This window comes from Psittacula echo, assembly GCF_963264785.1.
Source record: "Psittacula echo genome assembly, chromosome: 10".
Taxonomy (NCBI): domain Eukaryota; kingdom Metazoa; phylum Chordata; class Aves; order Psittaciformes; family Psittacidae; genus Psittacula; species Psittacula echo.
The window spans coordinates 12074268-12085442 of record NC_137741.1 but is presented as its reverse complement, the minus strand read 5'-3'; the positions used below and the strand labels follow the sequence as shown (position 1 = coordinate 12085442).

At 39.8% G+C, this 11175-nt stretch overlaps 1 protein-coding gene across 1 annotated transcript in view; it reads right to left on the bottom strand.

Annotated features, from left to right (window-relative positions):
* Positions 1-2053: 2053 nt before the first annotated feature.
* The window catches only part of TRPM7 (transient receptor potential cation channel subfamily M member 7), a 58187-nt gene continuing 49065 nt past the window's right edge, over positions 2054-11175 (bottom strand). Inside the window, exons 29-40 of the mRNA XM_080626126.1 lie at positions 10969-11050; positions 10502-10572; positions 8735-8772; positions 8007-8032; positions 7797-7847; positions 7650-7715; positions 6406-6689; positions 5992-6074; positions 5470-5675; positions 4484-4535; positions 4286-4392; positions 2054-3562 (exon numbers count right to left, since the gene is read on the bottom strand). Of these exons, the coding sequence (XP_080482252.1) occupies positions 3432-3562; positions 4286-4392; positions 4484-4535; positions 5470-5675; positions 5992-6074; positions 6406-6689; positions 7650-7715; positions 7797-7847; positions 8007-8032; positions 8735-8772; positions 10502-10572; positions 10969-11050 (1197 nt within the window). The 3' untranslated portion in view covers positions 2054-3431. The remainder of the gene's footprint in view (positions 3563-4285; positions 4393-4483; positions 4536-5469; positions 5676-5991; positions 6075-6405; positions 6690-7649; positions 7716-7796; positions 7848-8006; positions 8033-8734; positions 8773-10501; positions 10573-10968; positions 11051-11175) is intronic.

Here is an 11175-nt window from a genome sequence, read left to right as displayed (position 1 = left end):
ACAATATGCAAATCCTCATCAGTGCTACCTACTGCAAGCTCAGAGCTGAGACAACTTACCCTCACTCTCACTACAACATGGATTACTTGCAAGGAAAAGCATTAATTGTCAAAAAGATGAAACCATCAGAAGTCTTTTCCAATGCATTGTTATAGTTTTTAAAAATGTATTTTTTTTTCCCAATTGATCTTTTAGGAACATCCAACATGAACTGTTACTGCCAAGTTTTCAGTTGTAGCCTTTCTCCCCTTCAGATTCCTGCATTGAAGTGTTGTGGCATCAAGTGAAATGCAACCACGTGTTAAAATGTTGGAAATCATTGTCACAGGCTTCAGACCCAAATCCCTGCTGTTCCCAGTCAGGTGGCTGCTGAGCAACAGCTGGGAAGAGAGCTCCCCAGGAGCTTCGCCTTTGCCGGTTCTGGCACAATGTATTTGGGGTTGGTTTTCCCTGAAGTGTTCTAGCACCTAAATACTGCAAGAAAGCTGCAACAATGCGGGATTTGCTGCAGTGATGAAGAGATTCAATTAGCTCATGCATGGTTTTGGGGATTTTTGCATAAATGTTGATTGTGGAGGAAGTTAAAGTGCTTTTTGAAACAGAAGTTACATAAGCAACCACCAGTCATCTACCAGTACGTAAGTTACTCAATGTTTTTTTCGCCTAATAAAGATACACTGAGAATGATGTAGGGAATTCAAAAATACCTGTCAAGGAAAATTACGTAGCTTACCTATTTCCCTATAGGAAAGGGATTCTTTAAATACCCTCTCAGCAGGACAGTCATCAAAGCATTTCCCATTTTCACAATTAGAGGTTTGAGTTATAATCATAAGAATTAGGTTCTAACAAGATGCTGATGCTTCGGTTTTGAACAGAAGTCCCAGAGCTGCTTCTACTTTCCTCTAGCATGTAAAGAAAATGTAAAATCCAAGGATCACAACTCTATTCACAGAGCACTTTGAGAGTGATGAGGTTTCAGCACAGGAGTGACACTTTTACTAAATTACATGGCATAATCTTCCTGACATCAATAGGACATGGTATTATCCTAACACAAACTACTTCTTCAATCTTTCATTCTCTTTGCCACCACGCTTCCCCAATGCCTTCCCTGAAGGATACATACATTGATGGGGTTTTTTTCTGCTAGTATGAAGATAATTTGTGAAGTCTTAATTCCCTTCCACTCCAATTCAGATCTAGGCTTCTCATGTAACCCTAGCTGTAACTCTCCCAGAGTAAGCTAGCACTCCTGCCAGGCAGATGTGCAGAGATCCACACAGTGTTAACCGCTCCAGGTCGTAAGTATAGTCCTCAACCTTATTTGTCCCTTTTGGTCTTGGAAAGGCTTCAGGCCGCAGTCACTGCAGCACTCCCCACAGTCACCTCCCCCTGTATCACACACAAGTCACGCCTGTATTTGCTACGGAATAAGTAACAGGCCAGACTCCTGCAAATGGGTATCATGGCTTTAAAAATCAACTGTGCACGAAGTATTTGTCAGGAAACAAAAGGTTAACTTCCGTTTATGATTTAACCAAAATGTGACCAAATTCAGTGTATGAAATAAGAACATTTTCACAACACCCAAACCATTCTCAATTTGGAAAGCCAGACTCACTGCCAGCCTCTCTTACAGATTAACTGTTGCTGTTATTTGGCCAAGATGTAGCATCACAAAGGTCTAAGTACCTCTTGAATACCTGCCTACTGCCTCACAGCAACACAAGGGATGCAAGCAGCAGCTCCTAATTTAAAATGAACATTGTCAAGAGCTTTAAGATACTTTTATCTCATTTACTCATTAATCTCATCACATGTTTGTCTTCTATGAGAGTTTTCACTCCTCCCCTTCCTCTCAGTTTCTGGTGTTAGTCCTAGTTGAGATACCTCAAAGGTGGACAACTGCTCTGACCCAGCATGGCAAATTGTACTTTTCCACACAAAGAGTTACATAAAATTCACCCAAGCCACCTTTCAGACTCATATGGACAGCAGAAGTCTGTAAACAAGAATAAATTTATTTTAGATTCTTTAAAGATTTAATGATATACAAAATGTATACAGTATTATATCCTTATAACATTTCACCTTTCCCCGTCAAACATAAAACACCATTTAAACAGCTATTGTGTTCGTGCCTTAGGTCTGTATCTATAAGATACACTACTGAATAAAAAATTTATAGAGCTATATACTGCCCTTTTAATTAAAAATTACAAATTAGTACCTATATAACAAAAGAAAATCGCAGCATGACACTTCAGTTGGACAACAGTTCTTCCTTGCTGAATGCTCAACAATATTTGGGACAGTTAAATTACATTTTATTGGCATGAAGGTGCATTGCAATCTCCCGTACTTTACATGATGCTAATCCAACCCTAGTCTCTCTTAAATAAGTACCACAAATAACATAACATTAAAGATGTATTCTACACAATTTTAAATACATTTACAAGTTCTGTGTACATTCGGGCTTGATATACTGGTTTTACAAGCTCTTTGGAAGGCATAACTTCAGAAGCAGTCACTATATACGAGGAAAAGCACTTCCAACTTGTGTTCTCACAAGGCAACTTATTTGGACCAACACATACTATTTCTTCTATTCAATATGTTTATACCAGTCTATCATGGCTTTGTTACTATTTGACAGTGACCTGGTAAAATTGAAATGTGTAAAACAAGAAATTTCATAATGCACGATTAGGGCTCTATTCCTCACACACACATAAAACAAAATACCAAAAACAAAACCCAAGCCAAACAGTGTTACAGCTATTAAGCTGGATCAGGGCTGAGGAGATCTGGGAGACTCTCACTATTGGAACAGATCAAGTTCCTACCTTCAACCTCAGCCTACTGGCATCACATATACACCTCATTTGGCTCTGTCCTCTTCAAAAGGCCAGATGAAAAGACACCTGGTGAGAAAATGTTAGTGGAATACTTCCAAACCTACTCAGAGAATACCCTGGCATTACAGAGGTAGGTGCTTTCTCCTGTCTTTTGCTGATTGACAGTAAGACAGCTGCCAAACAGACAAAGGCATTACCTTAAAACACCAACTACCAAAATCCTTCTGGTGGAAGGCATACTGCACACCACAGGACTACAGAGAGAAAATCCTCCATGAAACCAGAACACAATAAAAAATAAACCTTCTGCTAAAAAGCCCCTTTAAAACCAATTCTGAGATACTTGTCATTATTCCACCTTTAAAATGAGCAGCCGCCACGCTGTTCTCTGCAGATGATTATCAGAAGTTCTTAGGTCCTTAGATTATGAACCGGCCAAAATCCCACTTGTAAGTCAGCAATCATCGTTTTGACACATCTTTCTTTTAATTACAGTGAAGGAAAGCTAAGTGACAACTTTGTGATATTCCATGAAGTTTGGATGAAGCCGCTGATTTGGTCACATCATTAGAGCATCAATCGAATAGAATTAGCTGAATCGGATTCTTTGGTGCAGCTTCCAGGCTGAATTGTCAATTCAGGGGATTCATCCTGAGGAAATATGATCTTGTCAGGTGTGTAATCATTCCTCTTCAGATCTGTACAAACAAAACAAAGTCTTATTGAATTACCATTTCTTGAGCTAGTAGAATCAATGGAATCTTTCAAAGAACATGCACATGTACTTGTAAAGAATAATTCCACTGTCTCAGAAGAGGATGTTTTTATCATGCATGTCATCAGAAGCCTAAAGCTCTGCTTTAAGAAGTGATGGAAACCTCACAATTATTTTACTTATAGATATTACAGCAAGTATTGTGTCAGCTTCCCATGGAAATCAGATCCTTCCATGATCTGTTTTGATGTTACCAGGATTTACAACTCAAATTTACAATAAATGACATGTCTTCATGTGAGAAAAAACCTTGAACTGTGAAATAGGCAGGAACTGTACAAGTTCCTTATGCTGTTCTGCTGGGTCTAAAAGCCTGAATCAGAGAAACAGTTTCAAGGTTAGAGATGAGCATAGTGTCATCCATGCAGCAAAACTATCTGAGATTACTTTAACAGAACGAATTCCTGCAGACATAGATGTGATTTTAAAAACCAACCAAAAAACAAGCAACCCCAAACACCACAGCTCATCTCAGTTACCTCATCTGGGATTTCATCCTAAAATGGCACATCGCTTTAGAAATAAAGTTCTAAACCTGCTGTTTACAACTCAGTCCACTTGCACAGCACCACGTAACTATTTCATTACATTTACATCATACAACATCTGACGAGTGTCTCAGACAAAGAAATACAGCAACTCTTACCAGGAAGTTTAAGTTTCCTGCAGCAGGAATTACAGTGATGCTTCGCTCTGAAGTTTTTTATTGCATCCTCTCCCAAATTGGCAGGACCAAACACCATATCATATGACCTTGGAAATAAAGTGCACATCAGCATGGGTTACATGTGTTCTCTGGTGAAAGCTTTACACTACTTTTCTTTACATCCTTCTTTAAACTTACCTTTTTTCTCCAGCCTTTATCACAGAGGGATCTGTCAAATTTTCACCAACACCTTCAGACAGCACACGAAGAAAAGGTTAAATCTGATACATTACATAAATGCATTAATATTGAAAAGCCTCAGCATCCTTAGCTATGACTTCTCAGTTTCCCCAAGAATAAAAGCAGAAAAAACCCAGCACCCCAAGCCCAACCCAATCACAAATGCTATGTGATATTCTACCCTGATAAAAACTGCTCCTAAACAAGCACTTTGTACTTTTCAGATTTCTTCCACCTATTTTTACATCTGCCTGCAATTCCTAACTTCAGTTTTCACCTGCAACAAAGAAGTTTCCTATCTAGTTCTCACAGCCAGAATATCTGGCACCCAACTGAGGATAAACACAGTTACCACACTGGCACTACATGAATGTGCCAAACCCCAGAATTTTCTTATGGTGCATATTGTTAGGAAAATATACAAATATTTATATCCCTCATGTTGCTGTGAGATTTAACGCATATCAGAACAACAAAGCTGGTGAAGGGCCTAGAGCACAAGTCTTGTTAAGTTGCAGGCAAGGGAACTAGGTTTGTTCAGCCTACAGAAAAGGTGGCTCAGGGGAAACCTTGTTGCTCTCTACAACTACCTGAAAGGAGGCTGTAGCAAGGCAGGGATCAATCTCCCAAGTAACAAGTGATAGGAGAAGAAGAAATGGCCACAGGAGATTTGGACTGGATATGATGTGTAGATGTGGTGCTTAGGGACACACACGGTTTAGGGATGAACTTGGCAGTGCTGGGTTAGCAGTTGGACTTGATGCTCTTAGATATCTTTTCCAACATCAACAACCATAGGTTCAGATTAACTAGACTAAAATGCACTAAAAAATGTTTGCTATTTATTGCAGACATACTCATTCTTACTAAAACGCTATCACAAAAGAAATTCCCACATATCACGTACTGTGGCCCCAATCCGAATTTCAAAATAAGGACATTACCTTGCAGATCTAGTACCAACAATTCTCCTCTTGTATACTCATACGTCCAGTGGCTGAAAGCTAGCATAACCTCCTCCAGCATGTTAGTTGGAATTATTTCATCACCATTATTGTTGTTATATTTTCTGAACTCTCCAGTCATGCACTCTTCAACTGCAAACCACTGGCCAGCAGAGTGGCAATATAACAGGAAAACTTCCAGGAACCTAGTAAAAAGCATATTTAATGAATAGATTTCCAAAATAAATGGCAAATATATCATTGCTACTAGATTTTTATTTGTTTTACTAATAATTGTGTAATAGTTTCAAATTATTCAGAAGTCATTTATGTTCTTGCATTAGGTTAGAATTGGTGCAAAAAAGTAACGATACAAAACACAAGTATAACTCTGTGTGACTCATTCATAGTAATGTCCTGAGACATCCCAATACTTAATATATTTGATCTGTCTGTCAACAACCCTGCAGGCAGCTTCTGTGTCAAAAGCATGCCACACGACAGAAATTTAAATACACTCACCTTGGAGAGTACGGAATGGATTTGGGCTTCATTTGATTGAAAGCAAAAGTGAGCTTCTGTGCTGCCCTCTGCTGTTGGATTTCCTGCAATGCAAAACCCGTATGTCATTAGCTGCATTGTATGACCGCGAACGTTAAGGAGGCAAAAGGCAGCAGAACAGTCAGCGTCTATTTCCACAAGACAGTGTAACAAATTACACGATTTCTGAATTCTTCTTTAAATTATTGAAAATTTGTAGTTTGAAGTTTGTAATTTGAACATTTGAAGGTTTTAACCCTTCAGCTCACACAGAATCCCACACTAACCTTTGTTTAAGTAAGTATATACCAGTTTGAAGGGAGGGGGGTGAGACAGGTAGAATTCTGATTCAACATTCAACATTCATGTTTAATAACCGACAAGGATAAAACTTACTCTCAAGCACAAGTGTAACACAGTATCCTCCTTATAAATGCTTGACCAAGTATTCACAACCTCAGGAAGAAAAGACTTGATGATATAAAGATGTCCAGATTTCAGGATATCATATTCTGACCATGTGCACACAACTTTAAGAGCTCGACGTAAACCTCCTCCCATCTCCTCTTTACTTAAAAATTCAATTTTAGCACAGAGCCCTAGCTGTGACCAGGAAGACATGCTGTTGTTCAAGATGCTGGGAGAGCTTTCTTCAAGGCGATACACGGTGACTGGTTCACCTGCGTTACAACACAAAAAGCAAGTATTGCACTCAATTTTCCAGGTTTAAAAGCACTTAAAACCTACAGTTTCTTAGACTTGAACATGCTGCAATATTATGTTGTTACTAACATCCCAAATTAACAAAAAAATTAAACTACCCAGTGGGAAGACCGCTCTCCAACTTCTTTCATACAGCAGCAAAGTAGTATAGCAGTTCTGTCCTCCTAATTAGAACTATTTATGACACTGTTCAAACAGCTTTAAGAACACTGAATAAATAAATGTTTGCTTACAGTTTACACAAACCAAGACAACTTAAAGGAATCAATTCAGAAGAGTTTGTTACAAAAACTGTTCATACAATACCATCCTCACTGTATCACCACTTCTGAGGACAATACAATTATGTATTTTGCTGGGGATGCTGGGGAGGGACTCTTCATTAAGGACTGTAGTGACAGGACAAGGGGTAACAGGTTAAAACTTAAACAGGGAAAGTTTAGATTGAATATAAGGAGGAAGCTCTTCACTGTAAGGGTGGTGAGGCACTGGAATGGGTTGCCCAAGGAAGTTGTGCATGCTTCATCCCTGGCGGTGCTGAAGGCCAGGTTGGACAGAGCCTTGGGTGGCATGGTTTAGTGTGGGGTGTCCCTGCCCATGGCAGGGGGGTTGGAACTAGATGATCTTAAGGTCCTTTCCAACCCTAACTATTCTATGATTCTATGAGTCTACAGTTAAATACAGATTTCCTAATGAAGTGAGCTGCCCTAGAAAAGGTGTCATACTCATTTACATTTTTGAGTGTTGCAAGACCAACACTAGACTTCCTTTTGCACATTAAGACTTTAGTTTCACGCTTGCTGTATGCAAGTGTGGAATCTGGCTTGATCATTCTGAATGTGTCTGTACAAAGTTTACTTTTGTTTTCTTCCCTCAAAAGACCACAGTGAAGCAGCAACAAGAAGTACAATTCTTACCTCTCGGAGGCACAGGAGTAAATGGAATGCTCTGTGATAGTCTCATCAAGTTATTTCTTTCTACAGCTAGAGGAAAATTACAGTATTTGTTAAAGATCTAACAAGCATCAATAAAAACATGAACATGCATTCATAAGAGGGACTAACCTGAATAATAGTAATTGATATCCATGATAGGCTTGAAAGGAGAAGCAATGCCTGAAAGAGATTTTTAAAATAATAATCATCATCATCATCATCATCATCACACTATTATGCTAGTTCCAAATGATCAGTAGTTACACACATTCTCATGGAGACCCGAATAGTTGCTTGTATGAACACCTCCCAGCTTGTTTACAGCAGAAACAAACTTACCATTCAATGCATCTTCTTCAGAAGGCCTGTGAAATGCCACAAAACCAACAGTCATTACTAGTTAAAAACTTAACTGTGTATTCACCAATTCTGACACATCATCCTAGGTCACCTTGTTAACCTCACAACACTACTTTTATCCTATTTTTCAAGGGCAGTACAGGTTTCTTAATTACAAAGCAGTAATGGAAGGCTGTTAAGTAATCTCATGTTTTCGGAGCTCTACTTTAAATACCACCAAGTCACGCACAACATTATGCAAAGTTTGCATCACAAGTGCTCTTTCCCACAGAGGTGCTTTTAATTAACTTGTTCACAAGAGCTTACCCTTCTGTTATCAGGTTAATCAGGTAATGGCTTTAACAGTTAACTCAGGGGATAATTGGTAACAAGAGCAACGTCTGCACAATTCCAGAGAAGGTTTACTGTTTGGAAGGCTGGGTAAAGTCCTTTACCAGGAAGCTAGCTCCTTAATAAGTGTCAACACAGTCATTTTCATTTAGGGGCATGTTCTGCCATCTGACATATGACCCCATTAATCTAAATAGAACCTGCCAAAGCATTCCAGTGAACACATTCAGTTATTTATTAGGAAGAAAAAAAGCCCTAAAGCCTTGTTTTTTCATTAAATGCAACTGAACACCACCACAGTCAAAGACAACCCAAAAAAAACCCCAAATGGAAATACAGAGTAATAAAATTGCTCTGTTAGTAGAAAGCTTACTTACATTTGACCGCTATTTGAAGGTCTACCTTGTAACCAATCCTTTGGAACAAAAGAAAGGAAAAACAAAGGTTTCAGTTTTGTAAGGAAAGAAGAGCATATTTAATTGGGGCTGGGGTAGAAATGTATTTTAAGACCTTCCAATACAGCCTATTTATTGGAAATACTTCATCAGACTGTACTGAACTGCAGTTGAATGGAAAGACTAATAGAAGTTAGGAATGGTAACTACAATTAAAAGGATAAGGCTATATATTCACAGAATGGCTGAAGTTGGAAGGGACCATTGGAGGTCACCTAGTCCAGCATCCTTGCTCAAGCACAAGTAGGGTCACCTAGAGCACATTACTCAGGATTGCTTCCAGATGACTCTTGAATATCTCCAGGGAAGAAAGACTTCACAACCTCTCAGGGCAACCTATTCCAATGCTCAGTCACCCTCACAGTGAAGCTCTTCCTCGTGTTCAGGTGGAACTTCATGTTTAAGTTAATGCCCATTGCATCTGACCTATTGCCTGGCACCACTGAGAAAAATCTGGCATCCTCCTCTTGACATCCTCTCTTCATATACTTATATACTCATCAGATTCCTCCTGAGCTGCTTCTCTAGGCTAAACAGGCCCAGCTTCCTCAGCCTTTCCTCATCAGAGACATGCTCCAGACTGTTTATCATTCTACCACTCCTCTGATGGACCTTCTCCAATAGTTCCTTGTCTTTCTTGTACTGGGGAGCCCAGAACAGGACACAGTACTCCAGTGAGGCCTCACAAGGACCGAGCAGAGGGAGAATGCCAGAAATGCTCTTACTAATGCACCCAAGGATACCACTGGCCTTCTTGGCCAGAAGGCCACACTGCTGGCTCATGGTTAACTTGTCCACCAGGACCCCCAGGTCTCTCTCCACAGAGCTGTTTTCCAGCAGGTCAGCCCCCAACCTGTACTGGTGCATGGGGTTATTCCCCCCCAGGTGCAGGACCCTGCATTTGCCTTTGTAGAATTCCACGAGGTTCATCTCTGCCCATCTCTCCAGCCTGCCCAAGTCTTGCTGAATAACAGCACAGCCTTCTGGTTTATTGTCACTCCTCCCAGTGTTGTACCATCAGCAAACTTGCTGAGGAGGCACTCTATCTCTCCATCCACGTCACTGATGAATAGGTTTAACAATGCTGGACCTTGGATTGACCCTCGGGGGACACTGCTAGCTACAGATCTCCAACTACACATTGTGCTACTGACAACTCTTTGAGCTCCACCATTCAGCTAGTTCTCAATCCACCTCACCATTCACCTATCCAGCCCTCACTTCCTGAGCTTGCCTATGAGGATGTCACAGGAGACAGTGTCAAAAGCCCTACTGAAGTCCAAGGTAGACAACCATCCACTGCTCTCCCCTCATCCATCCACCCAGTTGTCCCACTGCAGAAGGCAATCAGATTGCTTAAGCATGATTTCCCTTTGGTGAATCCATGCTGACTACTCCTGATCACCTTCACTGGTGTTTTATGGATTATATAAATAATTTTTTTCTCAAACAAGAAGTGGGAGGTTTTTTTCCATAAACAAGAAGAAGCACAGGTTTTCATAGTGACAATATACACAAAATGTTGTTGAGAACATGCACTTCTTCCCTCAGCCAAAACAGGCCTCCTTCTATTGCCTCTGAACAAATGAATCCACAAATCAGTATTACTCTTTACAAAATCTGTTTCTTCTCCTTTATTTGCTCAGTTTCTAGTTCTGCTTAACAACAACAAAAAAGGTTGATACAAACCGTCAGTAGGGCTGCTTTGGAGTCTACCTGCTGAGTATCTTCAGTCGATGCCCTTCTACTCTTGCTGTATACTATGAACGAAAGAGATTTGTAACTGGACAAAGAAAGGCATGTGTCATTGTTAGCTACCTATTTCCTAACAAAGTGAGCAACTAGACAGCTTAATGTGGCTCATTAAAAAAAGCCTGATCCACAAGTATTTGATCTTCACAAGTTTCCAGCACAGCCCTGATTACATCACTTAGCTTTTTATGACTCTAGCTATCTGTGCCAAATACAAGGTAACAGAATTAAGCTGGCATGACTAGAACCACAAGGAGACACAGGAGCAGATTAAAGTAGCACCAACCATGAAAACATCTTAAGACACTTTAACTTCTTGTGTTTCCTTTGCACGTTCTTAGAATACACATTATCAACACAATTTATAGATAAAATTAGGTCACCTGAAGAGACGACATACTTACATTGCTCTGCATGGGCTGCCAGAGGGTCAGTAGACCCACCACAAGAACTAGATTGTCTTAGACCACCATCAGTTTGAAGGCCCTAAAAAGACCAAACACGTATCATTATTCATCATTAAAATCTGCCCAGTTCTCTTTTCCAGGACTATCAGGTTTCTTTTCTTTTTATTATTATTTATTTGAAACTTCTGGATGTACCTCAAATAC